General features: G+C 46.5%; 1 protein-coding gene across 13 annotated transcripts in view; it reads left to right on the top strand.

The window, feature by feature from the left end:
• Window positions 1-16,152, top strand: part of TLL2 (tolloid like 2) — a 106,340-nt gene that overhangs the window by 82,635 nt on the left and 7,553 nt on the right. For 11 of the 13 annotated variants that reach the window (XM_075107774.1, XM_075107769.1, XM_075107768.1 and 8 more), the window contains 9 exons: window positions 64-259; window positions 1,958-2,083; window positions 3,824-3,984; window positions 4,745-4,925; window positions 6,278-6,403; window positions 7,268-7,395; window positions 8,201-8,414; window positions 9,475-9,725; window positions 10,933-15,592. In XM_075107774.1, the coding sequence (XP_074963875.1) occupies window positions 64-259; window positions 1,958-2,083; window positions 3,824-3,984; window positions 4,745-4,925; window positions 6,278-6,403; window positions 7,268-7,395; window positions 8,201-8,414; window positions 9,475-9,725; window positions 10,933-11,067 (1,518 nt within the window). In that variant the 3' untranslated portion in view covers window positions 11,068-15,592. The remainder of the gene's footprint in view (window positions 1-63; window positions 260-1,957; window positions 2,084-3,823; window positions 3,985-4,744; window positions 4,926-6,277; window positions 6,404-7,267; window positions 7,396-8,200; window positions 8,415-9,474; window positions 9,726-10,932; window positions 15,593-16,152) is intronic. The other 2 variants (XM_075107772.1, XM_075107765.1) reach the window with 1 other exon arrangement.

Here is a 16,152-nt window from a genome sequence, read left to right as displayed (position 1 = left end):
TAGCTAGCCTGACTCAGAGCACTCATACTAGTGAGCTACAGGCACACCCTTTTCCCATTGCAGATTGAATGGCACGACACTTGTTCTTATGACTATCTGGAGATCCGAGATGGCCTCACTGAATACAGCCCACTGATTGGTCACTTCTGTGGCTACGAGAAACCAGAAGATATCAAATCCAGTTCAAATAAAGTATGGATGAAGTTTGTGTCTGATGCAACCATCAGTAAAGCAGGCTTTGCAGCAAATTTCTTTAAAGGTATGTTATCTAGTACCTCTCAAGGTCAAAGCTGGGGACCATTCATCCCTTAATTGCTGTCCCAAAGTGATCATTTGCCATTGCATCTACTTGTAGTTAAGAGCTGTTAGACAGCAAATTGCTTTGGGAGTGTAGAGGGGTTTGATGATGAGGCACGAATGCCACCTCCCCGACTAAGACAGGAAGAAAGCCACTGGGTCAGCACCAGCACAGGCACTAATGCCTTGTGTTGCACAGCTGGGCAGAATGTGACCTCCATTTGTCCGTGCCAGGGAACAGTGACGTTTTCAAAGAAGGTACTAGTACTGTACAAAGACCGTTAAAAACAACTCCCTGCCTAAGTTCTATTCCAAAAGAAACTTCTGGAGAGAGAGTAAATTTGATTGCAAGTAGAATCCCAGGGAAAATTTCAGAGTGCTTTAGGAAGCAAATGTGTTCCTAAACTGGGATTCTCTTCAGGAAGATGCAAGTGAAGACTAAAATTCTTCTTAAGAGCTGAACCGAAGTCCTAGTCCTTTACCAGCATCCTGGTGACTTGATAGAGACAAGAAACAAATATTTAACCACTTGGGAAAATACCTGTGGAGCTGCTGTGGGGTAGGTTCAGTGACAGTTGTACAGAAATAACAGGTGCAATGCCAATATTTGGATTGCATAAGTCCTTCATTTCTACTTTAACTTTTGTGTTGCATTAAGGGTGTCATGGTCCGTTTGGATCTCTCAACTTTACAGGACAATGTACTCTGTGAATTAAATTTTATTTCATGAACTCATTAAGAAATACAACAAACACGGCAGGGTTCAGGCCCCTTTGCTCAGACTAGTCTATTACGTGAATTCACTTATTCACCATTCAAGTCAAAAGGTTTCACAACTTACAACCCATAATTCTTAATCTGTGCACTTATGCAGGGGAAAAAAAATGGTTAAATAAAGCTGAGTTTGAGTTTCACCCATGACAGTAATTGGTGGGTAGTTTCCCCATCTCAGTCCAGCAGCTTTCTTGCTCTCATTCTTCCTATTTTCTCTCCCATTCCACTGGAGTGGGGGGCCAGGGAGTGAGCAAGCAGCTAGGTGGGAGTTTGGCTGCTGGCTGAGGCCAGCCCACCACAACCATGTTAATAAACCCGTCTATTAAAGATGCACGTGGAATCAGGGGTCAGGATGAGAAGCCAGTACATCTGGCTAGCTCTGTATCGAAGTGTCCGTTCAGTTTGTTGAGATGTGGCTGGGAGAGCCTGACTTCAGAGTCTAGGGCAGCGAGACTTCATGTGTCTATGGAAAGGAAGAACTACTTGCACGTCCTCCTAGCTCCTTTGCTGCACCCCGTTCAGTGGGATGCGGGCACCGTAGTGGGCTGGTTCCTGGCAGCTCCAGTCACTCAAGAGCACGAGGACTTTAAAAAACAAAATAAGAAACAGGCAAATGAGAACAAAATGCAGTGAAGTCTTTACAGGAGATCGTGCTTTCCTGCTCCTGTCTAGGAAGAGAACTCTTGGCTAGTAACAGTGATTGTGGTCCTTTCCAATTTTGGTGGCCGGAGTGCTGTAGCACCCGTGAGCTGTGCTGCAGTGCCGGCTCCGTGGGCTTGGCTCGTCAGCTAGCGCTCTGGTCCTTTCGTCCAGAAGTGTTGCAAGGGAATATGATGGGGTTTGGGTGCTCAGGGAAGTGTGACCTGTTCTGGTTTTCTCCTGACAGAGATGGATGAATGTTCTCTGCCGGACAATGGTGGGTGTGAGCAGCACTGTGAGAATACCCTGGGCAGTTACAAATGCACCTGCGAGCCCGGCTATGAGTTGACAGCTGATAAAAAGAGCTGCGAAGGTGAGTAACCTACAGATTGAGGCATCTGGGTCCTACAGCTGATAATGAAATCTGGTAATGAAATCAAACAATCTTGGAGATCATTCTCCTTGCCCCTACATCTTCTTTCTGTTTATCTCGCCCCACCTGAAAAAGTTTCATTTTGTCAACATCTTTCATTGAAAAATAAGCTTTAGTTGAAAAACTGAAAATAATCTGGTTCTGTACTGCTAAGCATATCTCAAACCAGTTGTTCTTCATGGCCAGAGATCCCTGTTCAGACCAGATCTCCCACGGCGCAGCATGGGGTAGGGCAGGCGTTACAACCTAGCTGTTGAGTGGCCCAAAAGTATTTCAGTCTAAGGCTGAATTTATTATTTTTTAAAAGACATTTCTTATGTAGAATAAAATATCAGTGTTTTGCCTGCATGCAAAACAGACGTTCTCCATACTGAGGAGCCAATTCCCTTCTGTTATGGGGGGAATAGAAACCCTTGTCTTTGACAGAAACTATTTCTTTCCTCTTCCTATTTATACGGTTAATCTCTTGCAACAAGCCTTTACTCCCAACAACGATACAGCTGTTGGTGTGGTGAGAATCCACCCATTGTTCTTGTCTGGTAGTTCTGCCTTTCAGCTGAGACGTGTAGGGAGCTTCACATACTGTGAGTGCTGCTCTCAGAGTCACCCAGTTTGCCTTGACTTCTGCTTTTGTCAGACTGTTTGGGGAAGGCTGCTGTTGGACTTGGTGAGCGCAGAATTAGGTGCATGCAAAAGGCTTTTGGAAGCTTTGCTTTATTTTTCTGAAATAAATTCTTGCCATTTCCAGCAAGCTGGTTGGCATAACTTGGCAAGTGTTTTTTGAACTTCACTCTTAACCTCCTATTTTAAACTTCGTTTGTGGACAATACAGAAAGGATAATCTTTGAAATTGTAGTGATGCATATCAGAGTAAACTGCTTTTGTTTCTCCAGACACGCTTGCTACACTTTTTGTATTGAAGCTGCTCCCTTTGCATCATTAATGCAAAATATGCTGGGAACAAGGTGTGGGAAGCTTTTATCCCTGTGGGTTTTGAATGTGTGGCCGTATCTTATTACTGCCAAGAAAGAGCTAGAAAAAATTGTTTCACTGCAAAGCAAATGTTGCAGCAAAAGAGCAAACTGAGGTTCATTCCTTTGAGGTAGAAGCCATGTCCTCCCACAAGAGGACGAAAATCATCTGTCCTAAATTTTTAAAGAAAATTGGATAAAAAAGCTAAGTCTTTGGCTTTGTCTTCATTTTTTCCTAGAGAAGATGCCGTCCACATATAGTAAGCCACTGAAGAGTTGACAAGGCTGGGTCTCCTAGGATTCCATTATCTTCTACTTATTCCATTACTGATAAACTTTAAATAATAAGATTTGTAGGACTGAGTGTGGGTAAATTTACCAAGCCAGCCCATATTATGCATGTATTGTGCACATCAAGTTAACTGATCCATAGTAAGCCCAAGACTATAGAGTGCAAAGGAGATCAATCTTACATGGTTAAAGTGGCTCTCGGGGACGTAGCCTGGCTGCGAGTGTTTCGCTGGTGGTCTGTAGCAGGTGAGGTTTCTGTCTTCTTCGCAGCTCCAAGCATTTCAGACCTGTTCTGGAGGCCAGGATGTGAAATGTGCCACCAGCCAAGACCTGATTCATTTCCTAGCTAATGGTGTGGCCCGATCTATGTGTCTGAACAGAACCAAGTAAAACTTGTGTTCATTTATTGCCTCTCCAGCTGCCTGTGGAGGCTTCATCACCAAGCTCAATGGGACCATTACTAGCCCTGGATGGCCCAAGGAATATCCTACTAACAAAAACTGCGTCTGGCAGGTGGTAGCTCCAGCCCAGTACCGGATCTCTCTGCAGTTCGAAGTGTTTGAGCTGGAAGGCAATGATGTACGTAACCAGTCCCTGCATCTCAGAGGTGTGACTATTGGCTAACTCAGAATTGGATAAATCCTTGTGGTACAAGGAAGAGCTTACTGGTGGAGCTTCTGGTTGTTTCCCCACCCTTGATATAATAAGCCAATAACAGTGATTGTTCTCCTTGAAGTCTGGATCTGCTTTCTCTGTGGAGTTATAACAGCTGTTCTGTTATAAATGGGCTTCTTTTCTCTACCAGTTTTATATAACTGTAGGTGTTTTCCACCCCTAATAGGTATCCCATCCTTCCCCCCCACCTTCCCCAGAGCTGCTTTTGTAGGAAGATAATTGGAAATTAACAACAAAGTAGAGTTTTTCAAGGATAAACAAAATAACCAGTAAAAGAGTCTGTTCTTGGCCCTGCCAAGGGTAGGGTTGAATTTCAACAGAGCATTCAGGTCTCACTTTCCCCACTGTAATTGGGGGCAGTGGCTCTTCCTTAATTCAGCAGGCTGCTGAAGTTCATTCACACTGTCAGACTCTTGGATAAGGTGGAAGCAATTATTTTAGCTAAACTGAATGGCACCTTTGCCGTTCTGCTAAACACACCCATGCTCTAAGACCAGAGCAGCAAGGGAGGGGGGTGAGAACACTGATGGGGATATTTTGAGGAAGTTAGTGTATTTGAGTGTAAGGCTGTTTCTGCTCCCTCTCGGTCAAGCCTTGGTCCCCTTCCTCTGAAATGCTCTGTTCCCAGTCCACAGGGCTGAGAAATCTCCTCGTCTGTTGGCAGGTCTGTAAATATGACTATGTTGAGGTTCGTAGTGGGTTGGCTTCTGAATCCAAGCTGCATGGCAAATTTTGTGGCTCAGAGAAGCCCGAAGTAATCACATCCTATGGCAACAACATGAGACTGGAGTTCAAATCAGACAACACGGTCTCCAAGAAGGGCTTTAAAGTTCACTACTTCTCTGGTACGTGGCTGTGTTCTTTCACTTGCTTAGCTGTCTCCTCTGACTGAACCCCTTGGTTTTGGTGAATTTTCTTTAACCTCCTGTCAAATCAGGCAGAGCCTGACAAGGTTAGTTACATGTAAAAGGGATGGTTGCCCTGTGCTGGGTCACCTTTCATCTTGGTTTCTTAGTGCAGCGTGTGGTCCAGTGTCATAGTGTGGTGTCAGCAAGATGCATGAATTTCATCAATGCCTGCAGTCCTTCCACAGCAGGAGGCAATGGGGAACCCAATCCTAGAAGATTTATGTCCCTGGCATCATCGGAGGATAGCTTTTTCCTCTGGAACTGGGAGAGTTATGGAAGACTTCTGGAAATTCTCTATAGCAATCCTTCCCAACAAAGCAGTGCATGCTAGTGGAAGTTTCTAATCCTCTGTACTGAATCCTTCATAGCTCTTGGTGTCAGTGATGCACCTCGTTAGCAGCCAGTTCCAGAGGTTAACTGTACGTTGTATGGAAGGGGAAGTTCGGTCCCATTCTGTGTTTTCAGCGGAGATTTAGGAGTATTCATATTTTTGAGAGAAGGATGATCAAGCAAAATGCCCCTGAATTACGACAGTTGCAGAGGAGAATCAGGGTTAGGGGTTTGGCTTATTAAATCTAACAAGAGGAAGGGTGAGGTAGGGTATGTTTTATCTAGAAATACTTCTAGAAGTTAGGAGACAGATGAGGTTAATGAGGTGCAGGGAGAGCACTGACCCAAGAAAAAGGGGAGATAAACTGCTTATAATTTAAATTGGACTGGAAACCAGGAGCAGAGCCTATGCTCAGAACAGTGAGATGCAGGAATACACAGTCCTGAATACACAGGAATTACCATCCACTGGGGCATATTTCAGCTTCAGAGAGCAGCTCTTACCTTAGATCCTCTTCTCCATCTGGCTGCTTGTGCTCTCAGACAAAGCTATTTAAAGATGGAGGTTCATCAGAGCATGTAGGAACTTGAAAATATAAAGATTGGCCGGTGAATTTTTTTTTTTGCCTAGGCTAGTGAATTTGTGGGATACTTTTCCTGGACCATACACATTCTAAAAGAATGAGACATTGCTATAGGTTTCTTTTAGACAGGAGTCTTGAATCATTCAAACCCTACATTACAGGTTTTATAGAACAGACTTGTGATGCATTTTATGGAGTGATAAGACAATTGAAGAGAATTGTATCTGGGCTAAAAAGCTGACTGGACTAATCCAGCAGCAGAGGTTGGAGGTTTACACTGGTATCTGCCCATCTGGGTATGGGTCTCCCAGCTGGCAGCTGTGGTAGTCTGTTTCTCAATGACAACTCAGTGTTTGTGGGTTTGATCCTGCCCAGACAAGGACGAATGCTCCAAAGACAATGGTGGTTGCCAGCATGAATGCATCAACACTTTTGGGAGCTACGTATGCCAGTGCAGAAATGGCTTCACGCTGCATGAAAATGGCCATGACTGCAAAGAAGGTAAGGTTTCCACTCCTTGCGCTCAGGAAAGACAAGGTGCCTCAAACACAGTTTGAGCCAGGGTGCCTCCTGCCCAGAGCTGGAGGGCGGTTTGTACAGCATACCAGGCTGGGGTGCTGAAAAGGCCCCACCTAGCTGAAAAACTACTTAGGGAAAGGAAGAAGAGGGCTTGTTTTCAGCTGGATCTGTTCCCCAGCCTGGCCCTCCGTATGGCTGTGGGGATGGACAGGGTGGGGAGAAGAAGCTGGGCTAGTGAAAGGAGCGGTTGTGAGACACCACCATGAGACTAGTCACTGCTGCTTCATTTAATTATTGGCTGAGTCAGAAGAGAAAGGCTGAACTGATCTAACCATTTGCTGCTGCCAGAAATGCTCTCCTCCTTTACCCTCACTCCAGCTGTGTGCTGCCATGACCTTTCTGCGTATTGCCTCTGGTCATTGTCTGATCCCTCCATGAGCTGATTCAGCTTTCCAAGTCAGTAAAACAAATAACTCAAGGCTGAGATAGCACAGTGTCAACACAGTGGAGGGGCTGGAGACCATGTCACTGGGAGCTGGGTAGACAAGATGGAGGAGCAAAAGAGTATGTTGAGAAGCGAGAAGGTGAATGAGGTTAATGAGGCCCAGGGAAATAAGATAGTCCATTTTACCAGCTGCCAAGTTAGCTCAAAAAAGTATATGCCTTTGTGAGGACAAACCCATCAGAACCATGCGGTAATCCCAAAAGATACTGTTCAGTGACTAAAGCCTTCCCTGTTTCTGCCCTGTTGAAGGTCTTGATGGGCAGAGAGGAGCATGTGGGACACTACATGGGTCCCATGTAAGACCTGCCTCAATGCCTCCATCTTATGATCTCTCTCTCAAGCTGGTTGTGAGCACAGGCTGAGCGGTGCGGAGGGAACAGTGAGCAGTCCAAACTGGCCTGACAAGTACCCCAGCCGGAAAGAGTGCACCTGGGACATCTCCGCAACACCTGGCCACCGAGTGAAAGTAGTGAGTAACCAGTGAGTGGGGCTCCAAGGGGAGAAGCGGGCTGGACTGTGGGGAGCCGAAGCGACTTCCCCCACCCGGTGCAAGCAGGAGGTAGATCCCCGTAGGTTCTGTGTGGGGTGCTCGGAGGAGGGCACCCCGGGAGGCTGCCCCGGCCTGCAAAAGGGAGGAAGGTCTCAGGGGGGCACGAGGCAGGTGTGAGGCAGCTTGGAGGAGGCTCCAGCAGATGACAACTGTGGAGCATTGCGTGCTCTGTTAACAGAGGGTGTAGCATGTCCTCCCACGTCTACCGCTTCTTGTGAGCCACTCTCTGGGGAACTTACCCGCATAAGGTGGCGGCAGGGCCAGTCCCCAGCCCCTCTGAGGGAGAAGTGTCAGGTCCATATTATGGTGTGGCCTGGTGTGTATGGTGGGACATGGCTGAAGCTGTGCAGGTAGCCCGTGCACTGGGGGAAATGCCTGGATCCTATGCCCAGGGGAAGAAATATTGAAGAACTGCCCATTCAGTGCGCTAGGCAGGGTGCCTGGCAGGAAAAAGAAGAGCACATAAGGCTTGCAGTTGAAAACTGTTGTTGTGCACCCATGTGAGGCAGCGAAGCTAAGTCTACACAGAACTTCCATGTGAACTTCTGAGCTTTGCCACCCTGAGATAACTTTTGACTGAAAGTACACTATTCTGTTTTAGTTTGTGGGAGGAGTGGGACAGACGTACCGTTTGACCTGTTTCTCACTTGACATTTCACCCTCTGTTAAATTGCATGCTCAGTTTTACAAATGTCTGTCTTAATTCTCCTTATTCTTGCTGTAGACCTTCAATGAGTTTGAGATTGAACAGCACCAAGAATGTGCCTATGACCACTTAGAAATGTATGATGGGCCCAACAGCAAGTCACCTATCCTTGGCCGCTTCTGTGGCAGCAAGAAACCGGACCCCGTCGTGGCTTCTACCAACAAGATGTTCCTCAGATTTTACTCTGATGCTTCTGTGCAAAGAAAAGGTTTCCAGGCAAAGCACAGCACAGGTAAGCTTGTTGCCTGCCAATACCCCAGCATGAGAAGTTGTCATCAAGTCTCACTGCATTTTTTTACCAGGCAAACCTTTTTCCCGAATAAGCTTAGCCTGAATTTTAAGTGGTTGTATATTGTGCTAACCAGTTCCAAGGCCACTGTTGGCACTATACCATAAATACCAGCTTCCTTTTCAGCTCAGAGCTCTCTTGATATCAGACATTCCCGCTCCTGTTCTTCTGTTTAAATTGGAGGTCCTTGGTTAAGCAGCAACCCCTTCTGTTCCTCATCAACCCTCAGAAGAGGGGGTGATGCAACCTGGCCCGTGTATTGGCCCACACATGGAACAGGCCCATATTAGATCCATTATGGTAGAAGCAGACATGTGCTCTGGACAGACATAGCTTGATCCTCTTATCTGTGGCAGCCCAGAGGTGAGCATGTTGTACCAAGGTTCACTTTTTTGAAGTCCCTGCCACTGTAAACAGGCGAGACATGCTTTGAGTGGCAGTGCCTGAGAGACTGGTGAAAAGGCGCCTTCCTGACTGGCTGCAGGGAAACTCTGCCCCAAAGCACACGCGTTTTTGCACAAGCACTGGGCTACTTTTGTGCATTGTGTAGGCAGAAAGGGATTGGTTTTCTCCCCAGTTTTTTAACGTGCTTCAACTTTGTGCTGGCAAAATACTTGGACTCAGAATTTCAGCTACAGGACAAGTGCAAAGAATACATTACATCTTCCTTTAAGCAATTGCTTTCTAAAATTATACGTTTTTCCAGAGTGTATTGTGGCAGGAACCCCATCCTGCCAGTTTTGACTGGTCACCTCTTCCCAGACATGTTCTGTACCAAAGGAACCAAGCTCCTCTATGCTATGTGGGTCATTGAATTCATGGATGACGGGAGAATTCACTGGTTTATGGTAGTTTGGTGCAGTGGTTGATTTCCTTCCCTGTCCTACATACACTTCAAGCTGGAGGTCTTCTCTCCTTAAGGCTGGGCCAAAAGTGGGATGGTGAGTCTTTATTGTGAGGTAAGGCCTCTGAGAGACTGTATTATGCTCTTTTCTTCCTCCAGAATGTGGTGGGCTCTTAAAGGCTGAAGTAAGAACTAAGGAGTTATATTCCCATGCCCAGTTTGGGGACAACAACTACCCAGGTCAAACCAACTGTGAATGGGTGATTGTAGCTGAAGATGGTTATGGGGTGGAGCTGATATTCCAGACATTTGAGATCGAGGAGGAGGCCGACTGTGGGTATGACTACATGGAGATTTATGATGGTTACGACAGCACTGCACCCCGCCTGGGACGCTTCTGTGGCTCAGGGGTAAGCTGTGATGGTGGGGATTTCAGAGGCGTAACTGGAGGTGGCAAGGAAGGGTACTCTCGTACCCTTTTCAGACAGGGGCAGCTCTCAAACTGGTGATGAGAATGCCTTGTGTGTCTGGGTTTGCTTCTTCTCCTGTTGCTCAAGATCACATCAGATTTTATCTGATGCACAGACTTGGTCTGAAAACCTTGCCGACTGACTTTCCCTTGTTAGCCCAGGGCCATGAGCAGCAGCACAGGACTGCCGTGCTGCTGTTCCCCAGCCCTGCCACAAAACCGTGGTGTAAATGTGGGAAACACCTTCCAAAGGCCAGTTTCATCCTCATTTACCTCCTGCCTGAAGCCACGTCACATTGCAGCCATGCGAGGGCAAAGGGTGGAGGGACATGCAGAGCTGCTTGTTGACTTTAGGGTGGCATGCTGTCTTCTAAACTGTTATCTGTGTCCCCATTAACAGGAGTTAGCATGAGCAATGGTGTGTGGTATTTAAAATTAGAGGGTCTATGTTTGATTTCTCTAGGACTTCAGCAATGAAATGGAGAAGGTTCTTACTGAATTTAAAAAGAGCCAATCAGGGAGCAGGTGTGTGAAAGCAGACCTCACAAACTGGGGAAACGGTCTGGAATATAAACAAAGGCATAGCAGCTTGTGTGAAGAGGTTCAGGGCAGCAGGGTAGTAACCTACCTACCTGCACACTGACAAATGGAGAATGCCTGGGAAAGTGTTGGCCCTGCAGAGAAGCACAGGGAGGTCGTAGCAGGTTACAACAGTGGGGGGGATAACCAGAGTTATCATGGAAGACAAGTGGCTGAGTTATTTTGCTGCTAATGAGCCCTGGGAGATCCTCAGCTGCCAAACAGCGTCCAGTTTGGATTGTGTCATTTTCTGAAAAGATAAGGACAAATTAGGGCAAACTCAGAAGACTGGAATAAAAATATTCAGGGAGTCCTGTGAAAAAACAGCTGGAAGAACTGGGATTGAAGAGTGGACTGGCATCAGTCTTCGAACATAAAACGCAGGTATGCAAAGAGCAAGCAAACACGCTCAGGAAGTCAGAGCAGGACAGGAGGTACTGAGCATTCAGTCTTCATGTTTACTGGCCAGTCTGTCTTCACTGTGAGCCTAAACTCTAGCATCGTGGTGCTGAGAGTTATTAGGCCTGCAGACTTGATCACTCTGTGCTGTCTTCTTTCCTCTTCTGCAGCCTCTGGAAGAAATCTATTCTGCAGGGGATTCCATCATGATTCGATTCCATACAGACGACACCATCAACAAGAAAGGCTTTCACGCCCAGTACATAAGTACCAAATTTCAGGACGCCTTGCACATGAGAAAGTAGTTTGACTGCTCCGTACAGACATTCCCCATCTGAAGATTGAGACATTTAACTGTGATCTTTGTCTTTTTTTTTAAGCTTCTATGCACCTGGCCAAAAACAGTATACCACATTTGCTGTAACTAAAACTAAATCCAGTCTCAAAGGTTTGCATCTACAATTATTAGCGTGACCCTTTCTTGTTAACATACCCAGGACCAAAAATTGTCTTCTAATCGTAGCTGCCAGGGCACAAACATTGTATTTTGCACAGCTTGCCACTGGGCTGAGTGAAGACTGAGCTTGAATTGAGAAAAGCTTTTGCCTCTTGCGAATCCTGTTTCTAGGTGATATTTCCCAAGCATCCTGTGCGCACGAGCTGTCTGAACACATTTTCTGGAGCAGGTGATGTGGACAGTCGCCAGTAGGATTTTCTCAAGGGACTTTGGGAGTTGCCCACTCTCCCCTAGTAGCCCAAAATACTCTGTGCAATAAGTGAACAACCAGATGGCTGGAACTCCATCACTCCTGTCCCAACTAGTTATTGTCTTGTTTGGTGTGAGTTGAGAGCTAGGCAGGGACACAGTGACAGTTTCTTTAGGGCTGCTAGCAACTTGGGTCATGGTGAACGAGAAGGGCCCAGTGCCTGATTTGCAGTAATTGTCATGGTATATGTTGAATGGAAGTACTTTGACACAGTGGCCAAGGGAAGGGTGGTGGCTGACAGGGAAGTGTTGGGGTGGGATGCAAGACACGACTATGTGATGGTGGCAAAGCTTAGCAGCGGGAGTGCTGACAGTGTGCTCCAGTTGTACCACCAGGCAAGGTAGCTCAGAGGGCTGTGGCAGCTGTCCAGGCCTTATCTTAAATAAGGAACCTCTCATATCTTAAATAAGCAAACCATGTTTGCTTTCTCAGCCTTCTTTATGCTGCTTCCTTTCCTTAGTACCACTTCCCTGGGAGCCGTTCCTTTGTGCAGCTGAGCTGCTCTCCCCAGGGCTCCTTGCTGCAACCTAGGAGTGCTCTGCAACATCAGCTAGCTGGAGCATCCTACCGAAGGAAACGTTGGGCCGGAGATAGTCAGGGTGTCCCTGAGGCAGAGGGACACAGGACATGCTACAGGTCAGCTCTGGTGAGCTCTGGGAACCTGTCAAACACATGCAAGCTCCAGGCATGGGACTAGGAATAGAAGAGCTCTGATGGTTTCTACTCCCTCCCCATTCCTTGCTGGCCTATGGCCCAGTCTCTTAACTTCATGGCAGGGGTGCAAATGAGATGATGACTTAAGCACTTTGAGCTATAAGGCTCAGACATGCTCTGTGTTGCAGTTATGGAAGCATATGGAAGCATATGGAAGCTACCAAGCCATGGGCTTGCAGAGTTAACAGGTAGTTTGGCACTTGTTTTGGAAAAAGTAGAAAAAACTCTGCTTTTGGGAGAACCACTGTAATTGAGCTGTTGATACGGGAAGGGAAAAAAAGAGAAGAAAAAAACCTATTTTATTCTGAATGATATTTCATTAAGGCACTCATGGGCAATTATGAGCTAAAAGCTGAGGTATGTTAGCTTTAATAAAGTATTTATAATCCAAGAATTACTATGTTTACATAACCAATATACTGTCAGGCTCCAGGGTGACACTTCCTCTTTGGTGTATGACTGTGGAGAGGTGTGGGGCCAGCACCACTGTCAGGCACAAATGACATTCCTGGAGATGAGGGCATTTCCAGATGGATAATAAATAGACCCAGCCCTCTCCAGAAGTCCTTGAACAGAATACGGTCCAAGTATTGTGAATACTAGGAGAAGCAAATCATGAAAATATTTTCTTGCTTAGAACAAGAAAAATAAAGTAATTTATACACACACACACAAGATTATATGTATATAAAATGTGCATGTAGAATACCAGTAGTCAAAGCCTTAATAAGTGTCATGTGAACAATACTGTACCATTGACTATAGCTTTATTGCAGGCTGTATAAAACCATGTTACTTCTGTTTTTGTGGTCTTTTTAGCTCTGTTTTGTTTGACTTTTCAAATTTTGTGGCCTTTTTACAGGCAAGACCTCTGAACTCAAGCTGCTTGACCACGCAGGTCTGGGGAAGTGAGCTCTGCTAGTTGGGGGTCTGTGTTTTCCCTCTTCCTTGCCCCCATTCAAGCAAAATCACAGTGGCTCAGGTCTGGAAATAAAAGCATGACACCAATCTCCATGAAGCAGAAGGAAAGTTTCAGGTGGCAAGCAGCAGTTCAAGTTTCCTGGCTCTCTAATGGGAGCAATGACTCGAGAGAAGTGGCTGTAGCGGCTTCCCATATACTTTAACATCTCTGTTCTGTGTTCTGGTAACTTCCCATCTTCCCTAGACCTGTTCATTGCTGATACTTGCAATGTGGTTTGATGGACCTACTACGCTTGTTAGCATTCATGCAGGTGTCTCTTGTGACAGTGTGCTCACAACTGTTGTACTGTGCATTTCAACCAATGATCTCTGTAGAATATTTCTGCTGTACAGATTGGGCTTCATAGTCAATAATTCTAAATGTGTGAAAAATTCTTAAGAAGAAGAAAGTGTCAGACCCTCTAACATGTGTATACATATTGTGGTGTTTGTGTGGTTTTACATTTTACTAACTAAAATGATTTTTTTTAAGAGGGGGAGGAAAGGAGGGCATAGGGGTAATCACAGCTGTACCTGTGGCCAGAACGAGTCTCTGCATTCATTAAAGACTGTGGATTCAGTTGCACGTTCTGTTGTATGGATGCATTTACCACTTCCTCAAGGTGGGGGAAATTTCTTAACACATTGCTTGTTCCGTCAACTGTTTGTGTCTACTGCGAATACTGGCTGGGATTTACTCTCTGCAGGAAGCGACTTTCCCTTGCCCCTTTAGTTTTTGCAATCAAGAGATCATTTAGGAAGTGGGGCAGAGGAACAAGCTGGTCAGCCAAAGGGCTACATCGGTGTGTTTCCTCTTATGCACTCATGCTTTAGTGAGCTGAGATGCAGATCTGCAGCAATAAACATTAGGGATCTAGGAATTAGTCCGTAAGTACGCATAGAAAGTGGAGGCTCATGTACTACACTACAGGGTATAGCCTTCAGCAGCAGGTCCTAAAGACCCTGCGAAATGAACTCCTGTTCAGAGGACAGCAGGATGAGCATGAGGCAGATGTTCCTTACTGCAAAGCTGTGGTCTGCACTCTCACTGCGGCAGCAAAATGTTCAAGTAGCTAGGCAGAACCTAAAATGCTTTTCTTCCTCTTTCTGTCTTCTGCTTGATGTCTGCCCTGGTTGCTAAGGAGCACGTCTGTCTTCTTTCCCCAGTACATAACCGGTTCATGCACGTCCCACCGCCCAGAACATTTCCTGTGCTGTTGTGTGTTGCAGCAACTCAAACTCTTGTGGTGACTTAATTTCCTCCCAGCTGCTCCCAAAGGCAAAACAACTACAGAGATGAAGTAAGGAATAAGCATCCTGATGCAGCCTCCTGCACCAGCGTATCGTGGCACAGTATGGCCCTCAAGGCTGACAGTCAAGTCACCTGGTGGACATAATTTCCCATTTTTAAAAGGCCAGGGAGCCTTCAGTCACACAGAGCATCCAGTCCAAAGGTATGTTGAAACATTTTAAACGACGCAGCCCAAGTGAAGCCAGTGGGAAACAGGAGGTAAAGTAGAAGGTGAAATATGAACAGTGGACAGAGCTGTTTGTTGGAGAAACCCACAGACATTTGCAATTACAGCGAGATAGATTCTTACTGCGTGCACAATCTACCTGTTGTATGTGTAAAGATCGTTTGCAGGCTTGTATCTTCCTTGCTGTTCAGCTAGCACGTTCCCTTAATGCCTCTTTCCACACTGATTGTCTGCCACCAGTCCTGTGTGACATGGCTGCTCCTCGTTTTCTCTGTTTATTTCTAGAAAGAGGACTTAATTTTCCAGGAAGCAACAAGGACCATCCAGTCACCACATATGAGATATTGAAGGGAATATCCATTGTCTGCCCAAAGATTCTTAGTCTTTTAAAAACATGAGGGCCCGGCGGTGCAGCACCCTTCAGACCCAGAACGATGCCTCAGACCAGATAGGCTCAGTGGTCTCAGCACCAGACCAGCAGAAATCCTCCGCTTTGTCCTGGTGCTTCCAGGGAACATGCCCTGGCAGACAAGGTGTGAGCCGTAGCAAGCAAAACCAGGATTCCCCTCAAGCTCACCTGTGGTACATATTAGACAGGCTCTCAGAGCCAGAGCAGTTTTATTTGCCATGGGGCAGGCAAAGAGGCGGAGTCCCCAGCACCCTGAAGCCCAGCTTCCCCGGCGCATGCCGGACCCTGCCCCTGGCGGGGACCCGGCTCTGTCAGGTGTGCTGGGACCCGGCCAGGTTGTCTGAGTCAGCCCAAGAGAAATGCCATTGTTTCTTCCTCTTTGCAGGTCTGCAGTGCGATTTTTAGCAGGAAGAGCAGCTCACCCTAAAAGGAGCGCTAACCCTGGCATTGGGTGGTCTGCTGTTATCGCATGCAGGGATTTCTCAGGGAGAAGAGCAAAATGGTGAGTGGGAATCATCCTGTCCAGTCTGTTGAGTCTTGTTTGGATGGAAGTAGCAGGGGGAGGTCAGAGTACAGGGGAGGTGAGGCCATAGGGACCGCTTAGGTGTTGGATGAAAAGCTCCCTGGGAACTGTTTATCCCTCCTGTTCTCTGCCCCAACCAGATCGATCAAGCTGGCCCCTTTGTTAGCTCTGCATTTCCTTACAGTGCAATGTTTCAGGCACCTGCTTGGAATTTTAGCATCTACCCCAGCTTTTCTGTCCTGGAGGTATCATCTGGTCTTAGGGTGGTTGGAGCAAAGAGGCTTGTGCCCTGGATCATGCAGCAGACCCTGCTTGAGGAGATTTCCTGCCCTGGGAGATGATACCTGCTCCAACACACACTGTCTGTTTAGAAATAGGCAAGTGAGAGTGACCAGGAGCAAAACATCCTCCTTCCCAGCAGCTAGCTGTCTGTGAGGCTAAAGCAACGTTCTCCTCTGAAATTTAATAATTAATTAATTCCGTGAACATTCACCGAAAACATGTTCTCAAAGCATCTTAGATTGTCAGCAAAGCTAGGG

Source organism: Phalacrocorax aristotelis, chromosome 12 (assembly GCF_949628215.1).
Source record: "Phalacrocorax aristotelis chromosome 12, bGulAri2.1, whole genome shotgun sequence".
Classification (NCBI taxonomy): domain Eukaryota; kingdom Metazoa; phylum Chordata; class Aves; order Suliformes; family Phalacrocoracidae; genus Phalacrocorax; species Phalacrocorax aristotelis.
This window is presented reverse-complemented; position numbering and strand designations above follow the sequence as displayed.